This window comes from Stylophora pistillata, chromosome 3, assembly GCF_964205215.1.
Source record: "Stylophora pistillata chromosome 3, jaStyPist1.2, whole genome shotgun sequence".
In the NCBI taxonomy this organism is placed as follows: Eukaryota; Metazoa; Cnidaria; class Anthozoa; order Scleractinia; family Pocilloporidae; genus Stylophora; species Stylophora pistillata.
In genome coordinates, this window is record NC_142521.1 from 4,997,501 (window position 1) to 5,024,249 (window position 26,749).

Below are 26,749 nucleotides of genomic sequence, written 5' to 3' on the forward strand. Positions count from 1 at the left end.
GCTAAGAAAAATTATCCTTCTCCTACTGGGCAGAACGCCTCTAGCCCTTCTAACTCCGGTAAACCTTCTTCGCACTAGTATAAACTTCCCTACGTTGGCCGGTTTTCAAACATCGCTCAGACTTAGTTAAGACAACTACTCAAACGTTATTGTAGAGCTGATTTAGAGTTAATTTAGTCTTCAGTACGTTTAAACTCAGAAACATGTTCAGTGTGAAAGATTCAGTACCGCTAAGTCTACGTTTGCGTGTCGTTTATAAATTTTCGTGTGCTGGCTGTAATGTCAGTTATATTGGTGAGACCCGCCACATTTGTACACGAGTTCGTGAGCACCTCTTGTCGGACAAAACTTCGCATATTTACAAGCACCTGCAATCATCAAGGGCCTGTCTTGACTCTTGTGATACAGAATGTTTCACGATCTTAGGTTCTGCCACTTCAAAATACCAAATTAAGATCAAAGAAGCATTGCATATTAAGTGGGAAAAACCCATTCTTAATCAGCAATTGAAGCATCTAGAATTGTCTCTTTCCTTTTAATTATGTTGTTCCTTGGTCTGTTATTTCATTGTTATTATTATTATTATTATTATTATTATTATTATTATTATTATTACTATTACTATTATTAGAGAGCTTAAGCACCAGACGTTCTTGAGGTCACGAACGCCTACCGGAAGTCATTAGAGGAACTATGTACATACTGCGCATGTCATGACGTTCGCGTGGTCACGTCGCAGACGCCTGAACGCCACTTTTCAGGTTGAAGGTAGGGCGCCACAAAAATATGCTGTTATTTTGTTTATAGGAGATAAATTATTGACTCAAAACCATAAAAAGCTCTTCTGCTTTTCATTAAGTGATTAAAAAATGTTTTCGTAGCGCGTCAAGTGGTTTTTGCTTAATCGATAGACTAAACGGGATTCGACAATGGCAGACAATCTTCTCGCCAAGTCTGGGTGAGTTAAGTCATTTGATTTCATGTCCATTTGAATCATCAAATGTAGAACTAAGATATTTTTGAACCGGGTTTAAGCTTATCACAAATTACTTTGAGCGATAATTTAGAATTAAGACACTTAAGCGACATTTAGATACAATAACAAAGTGCAAAATGAGATAGATGATTGTCTTTCTGCATCGGTTGTATTTTGTAAATGCACACTGTATATTGTATGCATGCCTGCTAGGTTTTGAGCAACCGACTACAAACATAAGAATAACAAATCTCGCTGTGGTTAACGAATTTAGAAAAAGAGAAATGGTCCTCTAGGCATCCAGATCATGCCCTGAAAACTTCATGCTCGCTCGTTTGTTTTTGTTTACACACCTATGAAGTGGTAAATTTCAAGTCGCCTAATAAATATGAAAGACGAATTATTCATTCTGTCAAGAGAGTGGGGGTAAAGAAACTTATTCCCTTGCTCATTAAGGTCACATCTCTAGCATCTTTTAGCAAAGACATGTTAACACGGGTGGAAGTCCGTGTCTGAAAAACGTCGACTGCTTAACCTTCCTATTTCGCGCCAAGAATGAAGGCCTCGATCTAGTCTTACGCTTCTCTGCCGTTCGTGTTGTCAAGAACGTCTGGTGCTTAAGCTCTCTATTATTATTATTATTTGATCTAGTCAAGCGCGCGCTATTTATATTTTTCGCGTATTTAATATTCAAATTGTAACGTAAGCTCTGACACGTAATTTGTAACGTACCTTAACATAAATTCAAATGTACAACCGTTAAAAGCTCATTTGCAACTGAAGATGACATGAGAATGTCCAAACATGTCTTGTAAATTTAAACTCAAAGTTGCCGTTTCTTTTTTAAAATTAAAAAGTGTAAACACATGGTTAAAAATGAATACTACAATGGCTGAATGGTTCTGAGATGTACCCTCAGTAAATGGGCTAGGTCACACAATGACTATGTACACTAGTTTCAACCAGATTGTCACTTCAATGCTCATGTTAAATTTCTCATATCCACAATAAGAATCAAGAGGCAGAGCAAAAAGCTGACAATCATCAGTTTTTTAAGCTGAAAACTGTGGTGCATTGTGCAAAATAGTCACCACTGAACACAAGAACAAATTTCACCCTGGGTAGTTTAGAGTAAGGCTTAATACATTTGAAGGCTGTCTCTCTTGACAAAATATGTTTTACAGGTAACATTTGGCCTGTAAGAATAAAAGTATCAGTAAAGGTGACACGTGCATGTGTTATCAGACAAGTGAAAGAACACAAACAAAATGGCTTTCTAGGGGAACAGCTGTATTTATCACAATTCTGAAAGTTTAAGGACAAGATTAGCGCATATTTTCATAAAACCTTAGAAAGACAAGTGACTCAATCAGCTAATATCTTGCAGAAAAGACCACCAAGACTGTCAACTTGAAAAATGGAATCCCAAAAATTACCAAGTAGATTCCTTGTGGGTTAGTGATGACCCAGCCCATTTAAATCAGGAGAACTTCTATTATTTCAACATGATACATGTACATGTTATCATATCTTATAAAGTACTCAGAGAAGAGGGAGAAAGAGAGAGAAAAAGAGAGAGAGAAAGAGAGAGAGAGAGAAAGAGAGAGAGAGAAAGAGAGAGAGCCAGAGAGAGAGAGAGAGAGAGAGAGAGAGAGAGAGAGAGAGAGCGAGAGAGAGAGAGAGAGAGAGAGAGAGAGAGAGAGAGAGAGAGAGAGCCAGAGAGAAAGAGAGAGCCAGAGAGAAAGAGAGAGAGCCAGAGAGAGAGAGAGAGAGAGAGAGAGAGAGAGAGAGAGAGAGAGAGAGAGAGAGAGCCCAGAGAGAGAGAGAGAGAGCCAGAGAGAGAGAGAGAGAGAGAGAGAGAGAGCCAGAGAGAGAGAGAGAGCCAGAGAGAGAGAGAGCCAGAGAGAGAGAGAGCCTCTTTAAAACAACTTTCCTTGGAAAAATTTGAAAAGGCTTCTACTCCCTCCATGTCAAGGAACCGACAACTAGAAAAAGACCTAAGTCTTCACTAAATCCCAGTTTACCATTTTGAAATTGACCTTTACCCTCTGCCAATTTTTGCAGTTTTAGACACCTTGCTCTCAAGCAGGAATCTCTTACTCCACCCATGGTAAACACCATACATAACAGCTCTTACATTTCCTCCTGCAGAAGTCTCTGTATTTCCCTCACCATCATCCACATAATCAAACACACATTTCAGTTTAGAATCCATAAATTGACTCTGGTCAGCTTCTTTCCACTGTCAAAATAAAAGTAAAATACCATAAGCAAAAGTGTGACTAATACACTTATCACTGTTTTTTTTTTCCTTAAGTATATAAATCAGGATTTTATTAAGGGTGTCATTTTGTACAAGCTAGCCCTTAGTGCCTTGTTCGTGAGTGATAATCTTGTAATCAAATGACCAGTCTACGTAAATTTTTGCAAAGTACACTATTATACAGGCCCCCATTGTTTATTAAACCAGAATAACCAGATACTTTAGTGAGAACGGGACTGACAGGATCCATGTTCTTGCTTCTGAGAGGGAAGTCATATATTCTCTAAAATGCATCAGAAAATATCATACTTAGAAAAGACCAACTGTTAAACTTCATTTATGTGGTGCTTTGGAACTTAGCAGCAAATCAATATCCAAAGATCTTTTCACCGCAGTTAACAAAAGTGCAATGCATTGAAACCTACCAAAGTTTCATGATCCACATCTCCATCAGGAGCAAACATTGTCTGTACCATGAACTTGTGTTTGCTTTTTTCCTTCTGGTCATAATCAAATGGCTGTAGCATCACTGAAAGATTACAAATCAAACACCATAAAATGATTTTACAAAGGCTATAGGCATAAACATGCAGAGTGGTCTTACTAAAATTTAACAAGATTATTCATCCTCTACTTTCCCTTGACATGATAACAACCTGTATAATCAAAAGTAACCATTCCTGTGGCTACAATGTATATTTGTAAATCTTGGGAAATACCACAACTATTCATCTTTTACTTAAACCAAAGGTCAAATGAATATTTTTTAATAATCCTACAGACAGAGTTGATGTAGGATTATTCAGAAATATTCACTGAACCTGGGGCAAATAATTGTTTTAGTATAATTGTGCAGGTGTTTCCAAATCATGTTGTAAATTCTGTAAAATGAACAAATAAATAAAGTATTGCCCATACTTTGATACATTTGTGGTGATTACCTGTATCAAGATCAGCAAGGAGTTTTAGCAGGTTTATTTAATTCAATCAGAAAAAACTTCATATCTTTGATGTGTTTTGCTAATCTCAACAGCATCGTTTGTGCTCTTCGCAATTAAATGTTCTTCTATTGTGCTTATTACTTCCACGGAAACATTGCCAAATTCAAGGCAACCTTTTTGAAATTTAGTGCCCTTGCTATAATCATCAAGCAAGAAGTGATTAGAGTGAGATATAAGGTAATCCTTGACCAATCAGAGCAAGGGTATCTCTATGATCACCTTAGCAATTACCCTAACACAATAGACATGAGGTTATCTATACAAGTTGCATTAATAATAACAAGTCAATTAATCTGTACATGTTCTTGTCTAAATAGAGGTAATAACAAGATTTAGAGTACAATTTGGTGTCGATAAGCTCTAGTAAATTTTTCTAAGACAATAAAATTGCACTGAACTATATGGTGAATGTGATTTGTAGTCTTTGAAGAACTTACAAGTGCTTATTTACACCAAATTGCATGGGAAATCATGTTATTACTTATTAATAATCTACATGAAGAAAGCATCAAAGAAAGTCAAGACCAATGAAATTTTGACAGCATGCATATGTTAATTGTAATTTGCACTTGTAAAAAAACTTTGCACTCGTGTTTCATGAAAAATACACTTGTTTTCTGCCAATCAGATAAACACATTTTTTCATGTACATTATTAGCTGGGGAAAAAAACCTACTTGAACCTCTTAAACAGATAACTATTTCAAAAGAAGCAAATGATCACATTTATGAGGTAACTAGCAAATGGTTCTTTTAACAAATCAACTCAAATTGATAATTGATACCTCTGTAACTGAGCTGTTGTGAATGGCCCTGCTCATGTGAAGAGGCACTTAGAGTTAAAACAAAGTCACAAGGTGTAATTCAGCAATAACAAGAAATTGTAGGATGATGACAGAGTCAGAACTATGACTCAATGTACATGTTATTCACGTATTCCATCACTTAATAGAGTCCTCATGCTTTGACACTCAATTTAATGATTAGGTTGTTACAAAATTCAGAGTGCACGATCCTTCGCAGTAAAGCACTATTTGAGCAATAGTGAAAATCAGACCTGAAAAAAATTTCAGGCCTGTACGGGATTCGAACCACTGACCTCTGCGATACTAGTGCAGCACTCTACCAATTGAGCTAACAAGCCAACTGGGAGCAGGCCATCAAATTAATTCGACATAAACCCGTAGATGATAAATCAAACAACAACAAACATATGAAACATATGTATGAACTGCGGTTATGAAACGTATATGTGCACAATCCTTCGCAGTAAAGCACTATTTGAGCAATAGTGAAAATCAGACCTGAAAAAAATTTCAGGCCTGTACGGGACTCGAACCACTGACCTCTGCGATACAACCCAATTCAATTGGTAGAGCGCTGCACTAGTATCGCAGAGGTCAGTGGTTCGAATCCCGTACAGGCCTGAAATTTTTTTCAGGTCTGATTTTCACTATTGCTCAAATAGTGCTTTACTGCGAAGGATCGTGCACATATACGTTTCATAACCGCAGTTCATACATATGTTTCATATGTTTGTTGTTGTTTGATTTATCATCTACGGGTTTATGTCGAATTAATTTGATGGCCTGCTCCCAGTTGGCTTGTTAGCTCAATTGGTAGAGCGCTGCACTAGTATCGCAGAGGTCAGTGGTTCGAATCCCGTACAGGCCTGAAATTTTTTTCAGGTCTGATTTTCACTATTGCTCAAATAGTGCTTTACTGCGAAGGATCGTGCACATATACGTAAAATTCAGAGTAAAACGAAAGCACGACTTAAAATTCTGGTTAGATTTTGAAGTCGAATAAGAACAGACTATTAAAATGTTAAATCAGCCAAAAATTGAATTCTACAAAATAATCGAACTTGTCAAAAAAAAAATTACAATCACGTGGGGCAGCACTCAAGTTCACGTTCCCACAGAGACAAGTTTTCTCACAAGTCAATCTGGTTTGCTCATCGTAGGTGCGAATATTGACAAACGGATGCAAAATAAAAAATATCATAGGAAAGCACACTCAATTTTACCCGATAATTCGTTTATTAAATAACAGGAACTGCTAATACCGAGTTTAAACATTGAAGATGACTGAAGACTTGATATAACGTTCTGCTTATCATGCGTTCTTTAATATCTTTTGCGCTGAAACAAGTACTGTTTGAAGCAACGAGTCAAGGGATTTGAAACCGCATGCACGGGCTTAAGAAAAAACCATCAAGTAAGAAACAAATCGTGTAACAAATCGAACCCTTATAACAAAGACAACAATCTTTCTTTTCATTAACAAAACCTTCATAAAATTTGTAAGATTATGAGCTTGCGTTCGGACAAATTTCAAGATATAAATTAAGATACAAATGTAAATTTTTAATATAACGAGCCAGGTAAATTCAAAACCTTAACACAATCGTAAATCGTTATAAAATATGCATATCGATTTTGAAAGGTAGGAAGTTAAATCGTTAAACTTACCGGCCACTTCCACCACCCCACCAGCTTCAACAAATCCACTGTTCGGGCGAACACAGTATCGCTTTGGAGCTGTAGTTTTCACCTTGAAACATACTTTCTTTTCGGAAGGGTTTATAAGTTTAAGGTTTACTGTGGCAACTTCTCTGAAATTTCCTAGACGCAAAATAAACCAGGTGAATGCGTAGTTAAAGATAAGCTGTATTTGACTCTGGTCAAAAACGACCAACGTTGCAATTTAAAATTACACTACAGGAATTACCCCGAAAGCGTAGTTCTGAAGCTGGTTCAAGCTTTAGCACTTGTTCTGATTTCGGCTTTGCCATTACTAATCATGGACCACGCGGGGGAAGAAAGTCTACAAAATCCACGGTGAATTTCCCCGAAAATACTCCTCCAAACCCAAACAATATGGCAGCCAACTCGATGACGACTGTAATTGGTATTGAGCATGCGTAAGAATTTGAGTTCGATGACCAAAAGTACGACACACTCCAGTACATGCCCAGTCTTAAAAATTCTTTCTTTGGCCATTGTGGCTTGATAAGAAATAGCACACAAACTGCAGTTACAAACATGACAGTAAAACGCATGTTGGAAAACAAGATCAGTAAACTTTACTTGACATTCCGTATGTTTCGAAATACATCTTCGGAAGTGACAGTTAATAATACACGAACGTATACAAAACATGGATCGGGGTCCATGGACCACCCCTATGGACTTGGTCCATGGACCACCCCTAACTTTTGAAAAGGAGATCGCCCCTGTCAATATGAAAATTTACCGGAGGTCAGGGTATGAAAAACACGGACTCGTATTTATCGCGCCCCCATAAATGAGAAGACCATAAACTCGTTTTGAGAAACAGAAGATCGAGTGCATTTGTACCCCCAATATTTTTATTCCAACACTTCCAAATAATTGCAATTCGATCGGGAAGACACCCCTCTACACCCCTACCCCGCTTATTATACTCTATCGTGCATAAAAATAAGCCGATTTATTTTATAAGCGAAGTTTACCCTACGAACACAAATTTGTAATCAAGGTATATGGATGAAAAAGTTTAATGGATAGCTTGTCATTTTAACGAAAGGGCACAGAATCATTTAGTTTCCGTATTTATTCCGATTTATTTTATAAGCGAAGTTTACCCTACGAACACAAATTTGTAATCAAGGTATATGGATGAAAAAGTTTAATGGATAGCTTGTCATTTTAACGAGAGAGCACAGAATCATTTAGTTTCCGTATTAAACGAAGCTTAAGCGTAACCCATCCTCGGAGACCCAGGGGCTGTGGGTCGATTTCAAGTTAGGGCATGAAGAGCTCCTGGGGACATTGCCTCACAAGACTAGTTCCAAACGGTCGCAGTCGTTCTGCCATCTGATTGGCAGAACGACTGCGACCGTTTGGAACTGGTCTTGTAAGACAATGTCCCCAGGGGCTCTTCATGCCCTAACTTGAAATCGACTCAGCCTCTGGGTCTCCGAGGAAGAGCGTAACCTTGGAGGGGGTAGGTTGCCGGATAACATAAACTCGCTCCAGCCCTTTCGCGCTCCCTCATCCAAGATGGCAGCTGCCATGAAACGATCCAAATGTTAGGTGAGTATTTATTGCTCGTACCCACAACGTACGCCTGTATTGCGAGCTATGTACAGTCGCAAGACTTTGTTGTACTACCCCGCTTAAAAGGAAGTCTTTTTACTTATTTATTTATTTATTTAGTGTAAAAAGTCAAACACGAGGAAGGAAAAAGTTGGTTGTTTGTTATGGCTCTAACTGCTATTGTGGATACTTGCGAACAAAAACGTTCCAGTCTTTCGAGTTTTCGGTTTGTGTGTGTTTGCGTGTCGAGGAAAGTTATATTGATCATTCATTTACATCCCTTTAACATTCCTTCAGACCTGAAATTGTTATTAGGCAATTACATAAAACAGCATCTGTAAGCATGAATAAATACAAGTTTTATTAGTATTTAAAATCTAAAAATGAGAAAATTTATTTTAACTTGAAATCAAGTCATCACTTTTGGAAATAATCTATTTCTTTTAAGTCTATATTAAACATGAACTGAAACAATGCTAAGCAACAACATATTCTAATAAATACTCGAGCAGATTCGTGAAGCAAGGGATATGCTATTATTTCAATAGCTTTACTTTATAAACCGCGTAAGCCTTTTTTAAAATCAGAAACTACGAGGCTAGTTTTTGATTTGCCATCCCCTGAATATCCTTAATGCGACATTGAAAAGGGTTAGCGGTTTTTAGTTTTTCTTCGACTGTTTTATGCATTTTAACAACGGAAAACCTGTATACTGCTGGTCTGACGGAATTTTAAGAAAGCACTCTGCTTAACATCAACAAGGATATAAAAACTCAACGTACATGACAAAAACAAAAAAAATGCTCAATTATTTAAAGTCTTGAGAAAAACAGTGTTTGAATAATCCCAACATTTTCATTTTTGTAGAAATCTGATGTTTAAATACCACCACCTTGACAAACACAACGCTCGATTAACCTATAAACTTCCACGCAACACCATATAACTCCCCACAAAAAAATTTTTGGAAAGATTTATGTGTAATGATTGGATCCAACAATATTAGACCTTTAGGTTCTAAAACAAGGGCGACTACGAGGACGAAAATTTTCATTACCTAAGTAGTACGCGTGCGTGAACCAGGGCAGAAGAACGGGACAGACGTCGTAATTATACCACGCGTTTTAGCGAGAATGTCGTAGTGGCTGGAACAAGTTATCGAAATGTAAGTAGTTTTAAAAATATAAAGTATATGAAAAATATAAATATGAAAAGAATATATCAATATAAAAAAGCGAGCTCTCATTCCTGAAGAAAAAATGTAAACATAAAAATAAAGGTTTCTGGGGTATCCATGCATTTTCATTGTATACCCGAGAAAACCTTAAAAAGTCAAATCTTGTCTTGTCTTGTCTTGTCTTCCTTGTCTTAAAATTTAAAGGTCTCTTACTATTAATTACTTAATGTATAGCCCAAACCCCCTTTTCTGGATTCAAACCAGTTGACGTAGTCTTACAGAAACTGTTGTACTGCATGCACCTAGATAGTCACACTCGATACGTTTTTTTGTTTTGTATATCGTTAAGTTTACTGTGTTCATCTAGCCTTGCTCTCTTTCAGTGTTGATTCTCATGGCAAATGATATTGAAATCTTCCTGCAATGAATGTACGAAGAGTGACGTCGGTTACCAAGCTTCCCCACTGGATTTTAACTGTTGACTCATTCACCTTCGTGCACACCGGGTTCAAGTGGTAGAGGCGAGTAGACGTGGCTACCTTGTGGCACTTATCCGTTTTGTTGAAGTACGTGTAAGACTCAAATCGTCCGAAGCAAAACCTTTTGTCCTGCTCAGGATCATAGCCAGGTATACTCGTCAACAGCGGTTTGCAGCAGCCGGCGCATTTCCTGATACCACCACTGATTTCTTTGACTATTAGAGGAGCTGTTGGAGGCGGGATACTCGGCTTTGGCGCTTTCTTGATGACGATTGTCGTGTCATTTAATGTTTCTGAAAACAGCTCTTCGTTGACATTTTGCACATCACTGACTTGTGAATGAGGAGTGTCCACTGCAGCCTTTCGTTTTCTGGCAGGTGCTTTCGATCCAACGTTTTTCGGGGAAGTTGAGGTAGCAACTCTAGTGAGGTTTCTTCCAGTATACTGTGAAATCATCTTTTCGAAGCAATCGGTGTGGATTGCCACTGCCACCGAGTGCTGGCACAAATTGTTTCGTGCGTAATGTGAGCAATGGCAAAAGATCTTACCACTCTTGAGGCATGATACTTTATGTGGAAGTTGAGAGCCACTGTCCACAAAGAAAGTGCCTGACTGGAAGCCCTCACGGATTGCGTTGTTATGAGCGATAACCTTCGCTTTCTCCACAATCGAAGATGCTTCCTCCTTAGTAAAATGTGGGGAGAGACTACTAAGGATTGGCGTATCGTCCACTGCGGATGCGCTTGATAGCACACCATAATTACAACCACCAGATGATTGCTTGCAATTGGCAGTAAACTTGAAATCTCGGCACGCCTTGTACGCTTTGCCATCAGGTTGTAGATTGCGAAGTCTCTTTACTTCCTTTGTGCGTTTCTCTGAAGACATTTCATCATATGCGATTGTGGGCATGAAACGGCGATAATCTTGTTTCACTTGCCATTTCTCGGACATCCCGAACCAGGCAAGCTCCTCTTCATAGTGAAAGGACTTTACAAAATCAAAACAAGAAATGATGAAGGAATCCATTTCTTGAGGTACAAATGAATTCCAGGACTTCATCATGTCGTTCATCGATTCCGGTACATTTTGCTGATAAGGCTCTTCACCAAGGCCAAGACCTTCCATGACATATCTTGCTGTACAGTTCTGGATATCTTCAACTTTGTTGCGATCGAAGTAAGTATTCAGAAAATCTTGGTTACCCGACCCTTTCGGAGGTTTCCACGGCATTCCATTTCTCACGAACAGCTGACAACTGTGTGTCGAACTCCTCGCGGGAGTGTGACCAGATCAGTCCAGGGTTGGCATATACATCTTTGACGATCTGATTTGTCAGCTGCTGTGACAAACCCAGCTGACGAGCTTTTTCCTTTACGTTCCGTTCACTATGTATGTAGCACAAAGGAGGGCTTGAAAGCCAGCTGCAAGGGCATTTCGTAAGGCGGTCTCGTCATCTGTTCCTGTTGCGTGTAAATATCGGGACAGTCCAGGAACTTCTCGTAAAAGGCGATGGACAAACGAGAGATATGTACTTTGGTCTTTTGTCATACATATGATCAGAGGTCCAGGAAATGCTGGGGCATTCAATGATCATTTCGCTTCCAGCATTGTGTTTCTGAAAGTTGTAACTAGAAGATAGAATGGCCCCAGCTGAAATGTTACATCCACTCCTAATTCGGATACGCAACCTGGCCTGGAGTGGCAGCAGAACTTGATCAAATTATCAATTTGACGGTCAGTGAATAGAGTCACAGTCGGTAATTCATTGTACGTAACATCCCGAATAAAACCTGGAAATGTACCTTTTTGTAGTTCTAAGACTGACGCTAACGGATCTTTATGGACGGATATATCTTTTTGGCTTCCTTTCTTTTTTATATGTGCAGCCTGTCGCACATTTCTTGGGAGGGAACTTTGGCTGTTAGCTCCGCAAACTCCCCCGGCTTGTTTAACTGTTTGAAAGAGAGCCCTTCTTGTTCCCTGCTGTTTAAGCTTTTCCGCCATTACATCTTTAGTGCTCTGCTTCGTTCTGACATGTGCTAGATTATTTCTGTTCCTATTTCCATGAGCTTTCACTTCAAATTTCATGGGATTTCCATCAAAATAGTATGTTAACAGCACCAAAGGAAACCACTGCTGGATGTCCTTGCCTTATTCGACGTTCATAATGGTTCTGTGATATGTTGGGTATGTCTTGCAACGGTATGTGCGTCTGCAAACTGTAATATCGGCTAAAGGTGCATCTTCACTACTTGCGACCTTGGTCAGGCTGACTACCTCATTGTCTGCACCTCTCTCTACAGTAAACCGTTTGGACTTACAGCTAGTTGCCACCCAAACGCCGTTGTCATCACAGTAAATGTCCTCTCTACTGTCTAAGGCATCTAAGTCAATTATGAATGAAGCATCTTCCTGACGACGAGTTGGTACTATAGTACTTATTATATTTGGGGTGTCTCTGCCATTCATCAAATTAGGGACAACATGGAGGTTTTCAAGTGTATCTAATGTAACAATTTTACACCTAAGGTTACCATTGAAGAGTGTAACATCTTCTTTGTAACTCAGTGGTGACATTGAAACGTCCAATTTTTCTACAGGTTTACGCGGTGACCAGGAATGATGTGATGGTCCTTCATCCTCGCTGTCTGATATTACCTAGGAACAGAAATTCATGTTACCAATAATTCAGGATATGTGAAATGTAGCGAGCAGGCTGTGAAGTGGGGTTTAGTCAACTTCTTGTAACTGGTAAATCGAAACCTAAGTTAGCTTGCTATGACGTACCATAAATTGTACACTGCAATGTTTAACACCGTGCTCGAACAATAGTTGTTGAAAATTATCTTTAATTAGTCTGATTCAAAATGGCAATCAAAATATATGTGGTGCATTGTTGATCAAATATTAGCTTAGCAGAATCATTGTATTATTTAAGTACAGAAGTGACTTTGTAAAATTGAACACTTACATAAATGTATTTACATTCGGTGGAACTAAACTGTAAGTGGCAGTGACAAAGAATGTAAATATTTTCCTATTGGTATGTAAGCACGTGGGCCGCTAGGGCGTTGATTGAGTCTTTTGTTGTAGGATGTATTTAAGGTTTGACAGTTGTAATGCATTCATCTCAGCTCTTGAACTTTCCTAGTTTTATGTTAAATTTTATCTTGCTTGTAGTTAAGCTGTTTTACCTCTAAACCCCAGAGGTCGGTGCGCCTGCATTTGGATGGGGAATACGTTCCCATTTTTCCCATTGGGTTTTTTGGGTTTTCGTATCAGGCGGCGGCACACAAAACGTTTTAGCCCGAGAGGGGATGACTAGTTGTTTACTACTCTGTGTAACTTTGTCGGACGGCATTAAATACTCGGGCTCCTAGTTCGAGCTGCACACCCACTCTTGTGTATGAATCGTGATTTTAAATAGGAATCTGTTATCCATGACCTGATGTACACTCCGCTATTTTTTGCTCTATTTTTTAAAGCTTCAAAGCGACTTCAGTGGAGATATTTTAAATACATAATTTACCTCTGTTTCGTCAGCAGTCACCTATGAAGGAACTCTATCAAGAGAATAAAATCATGTTAATAACACAATGATTGTTGAGTAGGGAGGGGTAAACATTTGTGAGGAGTCTTGGTTTTGAGATGACTGAAAGGCGCATCGCAGTAAAGGCACAACATTGTGGGCGGAAATTTTTTGGGGCCAAGGCTATCATGGAAAAAAGTCTGGATCCATCACTACAACTACATTACTCCATTGAGGGCTGATGCAATTTGAGAACATCCAAGCATTGTGATGTCACCTTTCCCCCTGAGAGCCTTCTTCATCATTTCAATTTAGGAAAATAAAACATGTGTTATCTATGTTATGTTTGAATACTGATATTTTATGGGAGAAGGGGAAGGAAAGCATGGTAAAAGAGCTTGTAGTGAGACCACATATAATCATCCTCTTCCCCAACCCTCCCACAGCAAAACTATAAACAACCACTTTTCAAGATTTCATTTATATTCTCTTAGTTTTATTTTTTAAATCAAAATGTATTCAGGAAAATCCAGTTTGAAAGATATCGAGTCCTGGAACAACAACACAAGAAATTACAACAAAGGTCCAACATGTAGGACTAGCATTGTTTAACAAAAATTGATTATTCCTTAGCTGCTAAAACAAATTCCAAAATTTGCCTGCCTGACACCCCACCCCACCCCACCTCTACCCAACAGTGCACTATCCAGCCACAACCATGATCTCAATGGGAACTTTCCAACATCACCCTGCTACACCGAAAAAAAATTAGGAAATTAAAGATATGTTTATGAAAGGACTAATTTCCATGAATTGAATTTCTAACTTGTTTATAAATGGTCAATGAAAACATCGGACAGATGATTGTCCTAATTAAATCTAAGCCGTTTGTCGCAAATGAAAATTTTCTTGCAGACTTGCAGAGAGATTTTTCAAGTTTAAATAACAATGCGTAATTATCATGTTTTCTTCATTTCTTGACATGACAACATCCCTTAAATTTGATGCATTTTGCGAAAACTAATTTGGCATCGGACTTTCAGACATGAATGTTAATTCAATTAACTCCAAAATAAATTATTTCACGCCTTGTTTGTGCTACATTTAGTACCGTGATCATCAATTTTACAGAAAAAAGGTCCAGTAAAATAGATTACATAATCTTATACCCTGATTTTTGTGTTGTTATCAAAGTGTTGACAATAAATTTAAACTCAGTGGCAGAAAACATGACAAGGAATTCTCGCACACGCGGTTTCAATTACGCAGTTTTCGAACTTACGATACATACATACATACTTTATTTATTCCCGAAGCAAACTATATGTACAATTAAAAGCTAAAAGCTAAAACAAAGGAAAGACGCTTATAGAAAAGGAAGTTAAGAGGTTATCCTATATAAAAACTCCCTTAAAGCGCGCGAACGATGTTTCAGCCGACACGGCAGAGTGGAAAGTTGAAATTATTATTTAAACTTACCCAGCTTCCTCCATAACTCGTCTTTGATTGCCCTACATTTCTAGAAATAAAAAGTAATTTAAAGCAAAATATGCCGGCTAAAACAGATATGAATGTATTTGCAAAGGAACTTCCAAAATTGTAAAATAGCGACACTTTTCCCTTCTCAACCGTTCCCAAATGTCAAAGGTTGTTTATAAGGCTAGTTGTTGGGACTGCCCGGATTCTTACATTGGAAAATCAAAACGTAGATTGCATGACAGAAAAACTGAACATTTTAGAGGGCTTACAAGTGCCTGTCATACATCTGCTATCGCAGACCATGTCACGTCAACTGGTCACAACATGAAATGAGACCACTTTGAGATATATATTAACAAAAAGGTCGTTCTGATACTCATTGCAAGATAAAGGAGACTATTAAGTCAAGAACTTAAACCTTCTCTAAACGATAATGTCAGCAGCGATAAGCTTTATCTGTATTAGGGCCTGATTACATGAGCCGGGCTGGCCCGGTTAACCGGGCTGATTTCTTTTGTTTTGGTGTTCGCCAAAGCGTGAAAACAAAAGAAATCAGCCCGGCTAACCGGGTCAGCCCGGCTCATGTAATCAGGCCCTTAGTTTGCATCTTTGTATATGCAAAATTTTTTCTTTTGTTTTCTTTTGTTCACTGTCCTGTTAATTAGTTACTTATCTTAAATTTAAACCTAGTCGCCGCTTGTATTATTAACTGTCGCTTCTGAAGATGTCTGTCAAAACATACGAAACGTCAAGTAAAGTTTACTGATCTTGTTTTCCAACATGCGTTTTACTGTCATGTTTGTAACTGTAGTTTGCGTGCTATTTCTTATCATGCCCAGTCTTGCTCGTCTTGCTCATTTTTGCGCAGATGCGATGCGTTCACTCTACAACGAAAGGAAAAGCTTCGCCGAAAAGACCTTCTTAGATTTTATCTGCAACCCAGTCATGCCTTGCGCTTATATTAGGGATAGACCGTGATATTTTAGTGTCTCTACTTTGTCGGTCAAAATAAATAGGAAATAGCAATTTCCACTCCCCTCCCCCAATTCACTGGGCAAGATGTTTTTTTGCCTCTATTTAACTTTTTTTTTGGTCCTTTTAATTTTTTTTCACAAATTGCCCGAAGCCTCCACCCACCCCAACACCTTGTTTCTTCAGCTTCCCAGCGGTGTTATTTTAGCAACGATAAAAAAAAAAAACAAACAAAAACAAAAAAAAAACAAAAAACAAAAAACTTGACGTCACGCTTTAAATTAACTTTTTACTAAAAAGGGGCGGCTGATATTCTTTTAGTGCGGGAAAAGAGATAAAATTTAGTGAGCTATTGGACTGTTGTTCTGTCAATCAATAAGTTGCAGTATATCGTGAGAAATCCGCTGATGCGAAAGGGAGCATGGTGGCCCTTCTAAACCGCAACTACACGGCTTATTTTCTTATGGGATTTTCCGTTCGATAACAGCTGATTTTGATTTTAGTCATTTTGATGCTTGCAAAATTCGACTTATGTTTCAGGCCAAGTTATCCCTACAGATAAGTTTCCAATAATTTCGGAACGTCCGTAAAGGTTCCCTACTTCCCAGGTGTAATTTTTTTGTGATGGTAATATATTAAACAAAAGGAAATCCAAAATAACAATATATCAACGATCGCGACCTTGGAAAATATCTGATTAGGGGCTGATGGAAACTGCAAGTAAAGACCTTTATTATCCAACTGCGCTTCGTAGAGTACAAATAACACGCGAGACGAGTACAAATATCACGCGATATTTGTACTCCAGAAATGTCCGCGAAATTCGCCCGCACTGAAATATCAATTTGGCGTGTTGGAAAATAAATCTCTTATTAGACATTTTGTTGTGTAGTATCGCTGAGCATTTTTACTCGTTGTTTGTATTGACTCGCCCTACGGGCAAGTAAAAATACGGCACAACTCGTTAAAATACTCAGCGATACTACATAACAAAACGTCTAATAAAATATATGTAAACAGCAGGTTCAAAGACGGAAAAATGCTCAATTTGAGCAGTAGATCTATCAAGAGTAGATGAAGGGCAGTCTCGTTCCCAGACCTTTCTAGTCCATGCAGTTGTTCAGTCACAGTTACATGGTAGGATCTGGGTACGAGAACAGATAAAGAAATCAACTTCTGTTTGCAAATGAATGAGTTTACTGATCCAGTTAATGAATATAGACTCGACATCATTGCTCTAAGTACCACTAACATTATAACACGTCCTCGGCACAAACTCTTCTAATTCAATTTCAATCAAGTTACAATTTTTAATTATGCTAATGATGCTACCGTCCTATAGTTTTTATTTTTTTTCAGCGTCCGAGCCTCGCGTCAGGATCACCGCTCCTCTTAGGACAGTTCCTACACCACGACAAAGAGGGCTTTTCATAATGTCTCCATCCAAAGAGAAGGACTGCAATGTAGTATTTAACCGAAAAACCTCTGCAGATCAGTTTCGTGGCAATATTGAGCCCTTGGCATAAGTCGTCCATATCACGTTTAAACGCGCGGTCGCACCGATATCGACTCCATTTATTGCGTTCACCCTATGAGGAAAAGACAACAAACACTTTATTTGATCATACTGACCACTAAGACGACTAGAGAAAGCGTGATTATGACTTAGTCTAAAAGAATCATACCGGCCTGTGAAACGGTTTTGCTAATTGATTGGCTGAAAGTATGAAGTCGCGACACATATGAAAGGTTTTTTTGTTCAGCTGTCTTGCAAGCCATTCGTGAAGAGAAGAAACATTTTGCATATTGTTTTTGCCCAAAAGAGATCAGATACATCTTACACAAGCGTAGCAGACGTCATGCTTATTGCAAGCTGGAGTGAAACGTTTCTTGTAGAAGAAAGGAAGATTAAATGGAATACTACATCCATTAAGGTGACAACGAGCTTCAACTTCTTCATAGAACGACATTACCAGCAGCAAGCCGAACACCAGAAAGGTAACAATCTTCATGGCCTAACACTGTTGGAAGAAGAAATTTCATAAAGTGCTATTCATGTCATCGTATTTTTCTAATATCTAGCTCATGTAACCGACAAAAAGTCGAATTAGTGTGGAAGATCAGAAGCTACGTGTGTATGTTACAGGCTTTCTTACACGAGAAAGTAAGGCAGACAACGTTTTCTAGAACGCAATAAGTAAACAAAATCAATCACCATAGCAAGAAATGCGATCTGTTCATAAACCATGGCTATGCATTGCTATAAACTATGGCTACGAGTTATGTTTACTTACGTACGTAATGCTCGCCAAGTCAGCCTCATAGATCTTCAAGAAGGTTCTTCTTGGCGCTTGGTGTAAAATGTTAAACCGAGAATAGAGTTGGCATCGGTCAATTGAGAGGTTTTATATGATACTCTTGACTTAATATCAATGCTTTTTTTCCCACTTATCAAACTTTATGTTTCAACATCAAAAATTAAGCCGCAATCTAAGATCAAACATTGCTTGGTATAGGTAAATTCTCAAGTCATAACGACAGATCAAACTCTCCTAAAATGTATCTTGACAAATTTAAGGTGTTTAGAATTTTCCGAGTTATAAAAAAAACTCTAAGGTGGTGGGATTGCTTCGTTGCTTGGTCATAATTATTGTGTTCAGACTTGTTGCGAAAAACTTGTGATATACCATTAGTGAGAGAATGTTAAACTTTCCGTTCATGTATTTTTGGAAAATATTTTTACCGTTCTACCTCCACAATATCATGAAGAGAACAGTCTCCCACGCATTTCTTCAACTCCCACGTGTGAAAAATTGGGCTGAGGTGGATCAAAACCTTTTTGTTATTAAAACACATGTAGAACATATTTAGTCACTAAGAATGTGAAATAGTCTGTTATAAGTGGCACCGGGGAAGAGGTGTTTTGATGCGGTACGGCTTCGCTGCGAGTTCAGGTGTGTTCCATTTAACAAATACTGTGTTCCCGCGCGTCTGGTAAAAAGAAAAAGCCACTTAAATTTTTACCACATTCTGATGTCATCCGTGATTTGTTACCGAACAAACAAACGGCAATACGGAATCTATTTGTTTTATATAGTAAAGAAGCTAAACATTTCTGATGGTGACGGCCTTCACATATGATATAAAATACTTGGAAATTTGATAGAGCGATTGCGGGCAATATAATAACAGGGATTCTCATCAACAAGGAGATACGGCTGGCTAAACTTTGTAGTAAGTGAATATGGATTTCTAAAGAACCCGACATTTACCCGGTTGTAATAAAAAAAAAAAAAAAAAAAAAAAAAAAAAAAAAAACTGAGAGTATAAACAGGAAAAACTGAAAGAGAACCTTCATCCCCAGAATATCATGATATGTTATTCTCAGTATTAATTTTACAATCCTACGCATTGCACGACATGGATATTGAAAAAAGAATGAGTTTCTCGGAAGATTCTAGGTATTCCAAATGTGAATATCAGCATTAAGCTCATATAGTCTTCTTCGCTGTTAATTTTTTTGGGAGCCACGAGGAAGAACAAGTAAAGTAATGACTTTCGCAGATGAGCTGCAGTTGTAGTAATTTCAGTAAAAGAAGCCTGAAAAAGGTTTACGCTTCGACGAGATCCATATCAGTGTGTGACGAAGAATTTTTTAAAGGTCTGCGCATTTTGTAACAACGGCTGCGGCATTTTTGTAATAAGTATTGCAGCATTTTTTACTAAAGGCTTCGGTATATTGTAATAATGATCGATTAATGCAATTCGCAGCAACATCCTGACACAAATTGTAATAATCTCAAATTTGCCACAAAAATATACAAAATAAGAAAGAAAGGGGGATTTTTGAATTATAGACGAGAACACTGTTCTTCCCGAATAGAAGTTGGATACCACGACCAACTCAGCAACAAAGTCATACTTCGTGAATTCGGCAAATTTCAGAGGCTTCTTCTTTTCTTGTGGAGGAATCTGATCATACTTTTTTAATGAAATAAATGCTGAATCTCATCGAAGCCTGAATGAGGCTTCTTTTCTGGAGACAAAGTTCAGTTAATGATCCAACAAATCCACTTTATCAGAGAGGAGGAGCATTGGACATACATAAAGTGATAGGAAAGCTGACAGGACCAAAAGCTGGTTTTACACCTGGTAAACAAAAATACATGGCGCCATACAATTCACTTGACGAACAGTTAGAATATAACAAAAAAACAGGAGAAGTGACAAAATGGCACGTGAAACTGTAGAACAAGGTCGATGAGATTGTCGCAAAACATGACATCTGCTATGACAAGGGAAATAACGAAGGTGATTGTGACAGAAAGATGGTGAAAACTCTTGATGAGATTCCATATAGTGAGATGCCAAAATGGGGACAAACAACAGATTTATATGAGAACGATCCTTCGCAGTAGAGCACTATTTGAGCAATAGTGAAAATCAGACCTGAAAAAAATTTCAGGCCTGTACGGGACTCGAACCACTGACCTCTGCGATACTAGTGCAGCGCTCTACCAATTGAGCTAACAAGCCAACTGGGAGCAGGCCATCAAATTAATTCGATATAAACCCGTAGATGATAAATCAAACAACAACAAACATATGAAACATATGTGTGAACTGCGGTTATGAGACGTATATGAGAACGATCCTTCGCAGTAAAGCACTATTTGAGCAATAGTGAAAATCAGACCTGAAAAAAATTTCAGGCCTGAAATTTTTTTCAGGTCTGATTTTCACTATTGCTCAAATAGTGCTTTACTGCGAAGGATCGTTCTCATATACGTCTCATAACCGCAGTTCACACATATGTTTCATATGTTTGTTGTTGTTTAAACAACAGATTTGATATAAATAGCAAACAGAAACTAGTAGTCCATGGGCCAGAACCCTTCAAATGCACCGATTCGAGGGACCAGCCGAGAGTGGTACGGATTTGAAGCATAGCTTGTCCAACGGTGATTCCAAAAAGTCATGATATCAATCTAAAATTGGTAGCTTTTTTGTATTTTTGAAGCATTGAAATATCGTCAAAGCCCGGTTTTGCATGAAAACTAGGCTAAATTTTAAGAGTGCTATGGAATTTATTTTTCGAAGTAAAAACTTTATTTATGGTATCAAAATATAAGAAAGAAGCTCTTTTCACAGTTTTATTGTGTTAGATTTGTATATTTTTCAAAAAACGACAACATAAGAAATAATTTGTTGTGTGAGCTTGTAATCGCAATGCATCAGGGGTAAAATTCAAGATGTCGACTGCAACTGAGGCATGTGAGTGTTTGTCTATCGCTATTTTATTATCTTTTTTAACAAAGAAATCGAAACTAGAAGGAACAATTATTATTGCACATTAATAAATGACTATTAATATCTAAAGGATGCTTTTAATTTTGGCAATAAAGAGTAAACATATTTCCAAAAATTACAATCATTTGAGAGGTGAATGGAGGTTCGATCATTAAATAAACTCACTCGCTCACCAGTCAGAGCATTTTCAAACTATCCCAACCAGGCTTTGAATGATGGAGCCTAAGTAAAAACTTTATTTATGGTATCAAAATATAAGAAAGAAGTTTTTTTTCATAGTTTTATTGTGTTAGATTTGGATATTTTTCGAAAAACGACAACAAAGAAATAATTTGTTGTGTGAGCCTGTAATCGCAATGCATCATGGATAAAATCAAGATGTCGACTGCAACTGAGGCAGGTCACTGTGAGTGTTTGTTTATCGCTATTTTATTATCTTTTTTTAACAAAGAAATCGAAACTAGAAAAAACAATTATTATTGCACATTAATAAATGACTATTAATATCTTAAGGATGCTTTTAATTTTGGCAATAAAATTTGAGAGGTGAATGGAGGTTCGATCATTAAATAAACTCACTTTCACCAATCAGAGCATTTTCAAACTATCCCAACCAGGCTTTGAATAATGGAGCCTATGGCACCCAGTGTAGGCTAATGGAGGATACCTGCTCGAATTTTCTTGTTTCTTATAATAAGTTGTTTTGACATTTCAAAAAGCAAGTACTGTTTGGTGGTGGAATATCGGAGCACGTTCGTCAGACAACTTAAGGACATGCTGCATATCAACAGCTCTTCTTCGAAACAGAATGACTTACAGCGCTCAACGGATCAAGCGCGATGAAACTGACGTTAAGAACATAATTTTATTACTACAAGATACGCGGCTAAATCCCTTCAACCCCGACCTTCAAGATCTTGTCTGTCTATCGACCGGAAAAGTCGCCTCTTCTGAAGTAGAGGATGATCTGCTACGAGCGAAAGAGGTCGGTGAAGAGGCTTACAAAGCTTTCAGAAAACAGCGTCTCGAATGTGATCCGCCAAATGTAAAATTCCACGACACCTTGAAGAAAGCCAAGCTCAAGACCTTTACTGATCTCAACAAGAAGATAAAGGTTAAAGCTTCTAGCAACCAGGAAGTTGTTCTTAAAGCCGAGAGGAGATTGTTTGCACAAATGATTGTTATCGCAGAGAGCATAAATTTGTAGATGAATGAAGTCCTCGCCCATCCTCTCGGACCACTCCCATGGACACTGGCTAAGCCAGATGGCACGTTGCGCAAGACGAATAAAGCCTCCTTGGCAAAGGAACTCCAGAAGAATGTACAAGCAGCAGATGTTATTCCCTAACCCTCAGCATGCTTGATAGATGGCACGGCTTTAGTTCAGCGTCTAAAGGGTGACCAGAAAACATTTGCTGAGATTTTCGAGTCTCTACTTAGCATGGCGTTAAACGAAGACACTTCGAGCGACAGATTCGATGTCGTATTCGATGATTACCGAGACGACTCAATAAAAAACGCGGAACGAGAGAACAAAGGGGAAGGTTCAGGAAGCGCGTTTCATAACCTCCAAGCTGATCACAAGGTCAAACAATGCCGAAAATTCCTGTGCCGTTCACGTAACAAGCAAGCATTGATAGTCTTTGTAACTAAGGAATGGCAGAAGGAAAAGTATACAGACAAATTATCAGTGAAGACGCCCGCGGTCACCTGTGGCAGAGAAACCTAACAGTTGTCATCCGGAGTGGTTGAACGTCTGACTGATCTCGACTCATCTCAAGAAGAAGCGGATACCAGGTTACTGTTGCATGCAGCTCATGCAGCGAGATCAAAGTTTGTTGCGGTCTGTTGGCAAAGATGTTGCAAAAATATTAGGATATAAAGATTATAAACAAGCAATAAGAAAACATGAATCTGCAAAATCTTTTCAATAATGGGTTTTTAAAGATGTTCTTGCATCCATCAGAAAATATGGTGAATTCAATGTGTGATAATCCTAACAACAATATGTTGAAAATAACAAATGAAACAAAATTGCACTACAAAGTTGTCGATTTTATCAGAAAATAATATAACAACAAAGTTAGAGTAGTTTCAGCTTGTGGAGAAAACCAAGATACTTCTAAAAAAAGAATAGATTCTTATAAAAAAGGATATACAAAAGGCAATCCTGATTTGATCATTAATTGTTGCCATAAAGATTTCAAAGGTTTTGTAAAAGAATTTAAAAATCCTAATAACAATTGTAACATAACATAACATAACATCAACTTTATTTCAACACGGTAAGTATTTAAAGCTTCGCGCTTATGGGGTCGTGCATTTAAACTAGTCCTAAAACTAATATCTATTACTAACTTACATACAGGCAAAATAAAAATAAGATTACTAATAATTAATAATCATAAAAATTTGTGAAATATATGTGATATACTCTGCATAAGATATCATTAAAAATAAAGATATTCTTGATCACAAAAATTAACTGTTGAGGCAAATGTTACCTTAAAATGAAAATCTTTAAAATCAACGATCTTACTTAATCTTGAATGTATGCTCTTTCGTGTTGCATGAACAATGCTACACGAAAGAGTATAGATGTGTTGTCTCAGATGCTCAAAAAGATTTGTTAAAGAAATAAAAACAATTTGGTTACAAACACTCTTCTTTCAAATGATTATGATGAATGTGTAAAAGAATTTGTTCTTTTTATGGAAAACTGCAGAATACCTTGTGAAACTGCAAATGCTCATTCAAAACAGAAGAGACACTTTTGAGCCATTACAAGTTCTTTCATAGGATAGAATATTAAAAATCAATATAACTAATATATAATGGTTATGAATGATAAAGATCTATTTTTCTATTCTGCAAATACCACTTGTGATTATCTTTATGATTTCAAAAACTTTTTCATTGATGATGTAAAAACATCTTTCAATAATTTTGTGTGAAACAATTCTTCGATTTTGATAAAAAAGACGTCATCTATGAAAATGAAGAGGATGAAGTATTTCAGAAAGGAGTACATGTTTGTGAAGATTTCATCCTCAATGAATTTCTTAAAATAATTGAAAAAAAAAAAAAAAATAGAAATACAGGATATTACATGGCCGCGCGGGGATACGAATTTTATCTTCGAGTGCTGTAAGTATCTCTCTTGTAAGAAGCTCTCTTGTAATTAGCTAATCATGGCAGGAAGTAATGGGCTCCTGTCATGGTAGTAACCATGGCGACACCAATATCCTCACACGTGAAAGATAAAAATAGTATCTTCACTGTGCACGATGAAGGTATGATTTTTTTAGTAATAGGAAAAATCCTGGTATTTCAGCAGTGTCTTTATAATAAAAAGAACTCAACAAACTTTTCGAATACTTTGTTGAAGAAATAAAAGAAAGATCATTGTAAACAATATGTATGGAACTGTATTTTCAAATTGATGTCAATGACTTAAAACTGAGTGTGGTTTCCTACGCGTAAGAAACTACATTAACGTCTTTGTTAAACTGTTGCGGGACTTTCCCTATACCAGGAGAATGGGCTCCTGCCTATACTAAGTGTGGTTTCCTACGCGAAGGAAACTACATTAAAACCTTTATTTCTAATTGCCTCAGGATTGCGAGAGCTTTGTACATGACATATCTGATAATGTCCGGAGGCGTAACTTGAAACGCCATCACTATGTATGAACCGTTTATAATCTAAGCGAGACAATGATACTTTGTTCAGTTCATAACTTCCGAGTTGATGTTTGTTGCTTCTGATGGTCTTCATTTTGGGATACATTTATGTACTGTTGAACAAGGTATTTTTGTAATCAGTGTGTTTGATGTCTTTATCGATCACCTACTTCTATATTCCTTTAGCGGTCTTGCCAATTTTATTATCATCTTTCAAATAACTGCACATTTTCGATCTCAAACCGAAGAATTCAGCAATTGGTACTGAAGCAGCCTCGTCTTTAAACTTACCGATCACCTTCTTGTTTGTCTTGTCGAAATATTTGGAATCCTCAGGATAATCACTGTTCTCGAATTTATCTTTATTCCATCAGCAATCTGTTTCGACTTCATGAGTCATACTGTCGGGGTCTGTGGATAACAATTTGGCTTTGTCATTGTACTTATCCATGTTTTACACCTTTTGCTGTTCATTACAAGAAAAAACATTAATTTACGTTCAAAGGTGAACAATTGTGTGAAAATATAACCATTCGAGACAAAAAACATCATTTGCATGTAAATCAGATTCATTAACGATTAATACATTTAATCAGCATTCAATGACAGTTTTGGGCATTTTTATGCGTCATTCGTCAAACAAAAGAGAAAAATATTCTTTCATTTGCGCTAACATTCAACTAACATTCAAGTAGCGATTTTTAATTAAACACTGAGTTTACCTGAATTTATATTCAGTAAATTTCATTCGTTTGTGGCGCGCTACATCAGAGATGGCAGGATCCAGGAAAGACCACGAGGAGTTAGAAACAAAGTGCGCGTGGACGAAGAGATGAGAGATTGCCTAAAGGAAATCATAAACGAAAACTGTTTACTCGCACTTGCTCGGATGAACAGTGAACTCAGGAGACGACTACCACTAAAACCCCAGATCCATGACCGCACCGCGGCGAGGACATTAGACGGAATGCTCTTCTGAATGAAACTTGCAAGGCCCCTCCCTGCGGACACACTGAAAAACTTGATGTGATGAACAAGCGGGTGGATTTCCTCTGGGCAATCTCTCATCACATCATCCACGCGCACGTTGTTTCTACTTCCTCGTGGTCTTTCCTGAATCCTGCCCTCTCTGATGTAACGCGCCACAAAGCCTCTTGCTGTTTATCAGTTTACTCAGAGGGCGTCTGTGACTCCAAGATACCCCAAGATAATCTTCTTCCTCATCCTCAAATCCTCTCACGATTCTGTCTTTGTGTTCGAGTGATATTTTGTTTATTCGTGGCATTTTGCCCGAGGTCAGTAAACCTTCAAAAAGCGAATAAACTGAACGAAATTTACTGAATGTAAATTCAGGTAAACTCGGTTTTCAATTGAAAATCGCTGCTTGCATATTGAATGTAAAAAACACTGAATTGTTTGTTCAAGTGCATTAATAATTGTCTTATTCATACTAATGCCGTCCAGTAATGCCATTGAATTGCAAACCGAGTGTGAGAAAAATGTTAATGAATGCTTTATGCACCACTTTGTTTGTGTCTTGTCTCTACTGACTTTCAAGATGGTGTAAATGACTTGAATATGTAAGGTTACTTTCCACCTTCAGAGGCTGAGAAATTCGTTTTTTCTTTTATGCCTCTTGCTCGCTTGCCAATAACCGAGTGTTGTACGCTGTGCATTGCTAGGGGTGAGCTCGGTTTGCTGGGAGAATTAAACGGACAACCTTTATTTGCCGTAATTTGGCCACTCAGTTGAGTGGCCGTTTATTTTTAATACCAAATCAAATTACAGTAAAGCGG

General features: G+C 37.7%; 3 protein-coding genes, 1 long non-coding RNA gene and 1 pseudogene across 7 annotated transcripts in view; 3 read left to right on the plus strand and 2 right to left on the minus strand.

The window, feature by feature from the left end:
- The window catches only part of LOC111342688 (vesicle-associated membrane protein-associated protein A), a 10,034-nt gene extending 2,887 nt beyond the window's left edge, over positions 1-7,147 (minus strand). For both annotated transcript variants that reach the window (XM_022949790.2, XM_022949789.2), the window contains exons 1-4: positions 6,973-7,147; positions 6,714-6,866; positions 3,665-3,768; positions 3,114-3,218 (exon numbers count right to left, since the gene is read on the minus strand). In XM_022949790.2, the coding sequence (XP_022805525.1) occupies positions 3,114-3,218; positions 3,665-3,768; positions 6,714-6,866; positions 6,973-7,036 (426 nt within the window). In that variant the 5' untranslated portion in view covers positions 7,037-7,147. The remainder of the gene's footprint in view (positions 1-3,113; positions 3,219-3,664; positions 3,769-6,713; positions 6,867-6,972) is intronic.
- A 1,683-nt stretch (positions 7,148-8,830) lies between these two features.
- LOC148734201 (uncharacterized) lies at positions 8,831-13,377 on the plus strand. The gene is made up of 2 exons (XR_015999434.1): positions 8,831-9,486; positions 12,581-13,377. It is a non-coding gene; the product is annotated as an uncharacterized LOC148734201 (long non-coding RNA).
- A 3,757-nt stretch (positions 13,378-17,134) lies between these two features.
- Positions 17,135-18,629, minus strand: LOC148734202 (uncharacterized). 2 transcript variants are annotated; one of them, XM_088752676.1, is made up of 3 exons: positions 18,255-18,629; positions 17,802-17,981; positions 17,135-17,549 (listed from the first exon to the last, which is right to left on the minus strand). In XM_088752676.1, the coding sequence occupies exons 2-3, from the start codon at positions 17,970-17,972 to the stop codon at positions 17,316-17,318; spliced, it is 405 nt and encodes a 134-aa protein (XP_088608802.1). In that variant the 5' UTR covers positions 17,973-17,981; positions 18,255-18,629; the 3' UTR covers positions 17,135-17,315. The 2 variants fall into 2 exon arrangements, with proteins under 2 accessions (XP_088608802.1, XP_088608803.1); XM_088752677.1 differs by having other exon boundaries at positions 18,259-18,350.
- Positions 18,630-21,949: 3,320 nt separating this feature from the next.
- LOC148734203 (uncharacterized) lies at positions 21,950-24,687 on the plus strand (annotated as a pseudogene).
- A 66-nt stretch (positions 24,688-24,753) lies between these two features.
- Positions 24,754-26,749, plus strand: part of LOC148734204 (uncharacterized) — a 29,747-nt gene continuing 27,751 nt past the window's right edge. The window contains exon 1 of one of the 2 annotated variants that reach the window (XM_088752673.1): positions 24,754-25,078. The gene's annotated coding sequence lies outside the window, so the exon portion shown is untranslated. The remainder of the gene's footprint in view (positions 25,079-26,749) is intronic. The other variant, XM_088752674.1, reaches the window with a different exon arrangement.

Excerpts from the sequence above, each read along its gene's own strand:
- LOC148734202 (XM_088752676.1), bottom strand. The coding sequence starts at position 17,972 with ATGAAGATTGTTACCTTTCTGGTGTTCGGCTTGCTGCTGGTAATGTCG. Across the intron at positions 17,550-17,801 it reads ATGACGTCTGCTACGCTTGT|GGTGAACGCAATAAATGGAG; the intron begins GTAAGATGTATC and ends TTTTCCTCATAG.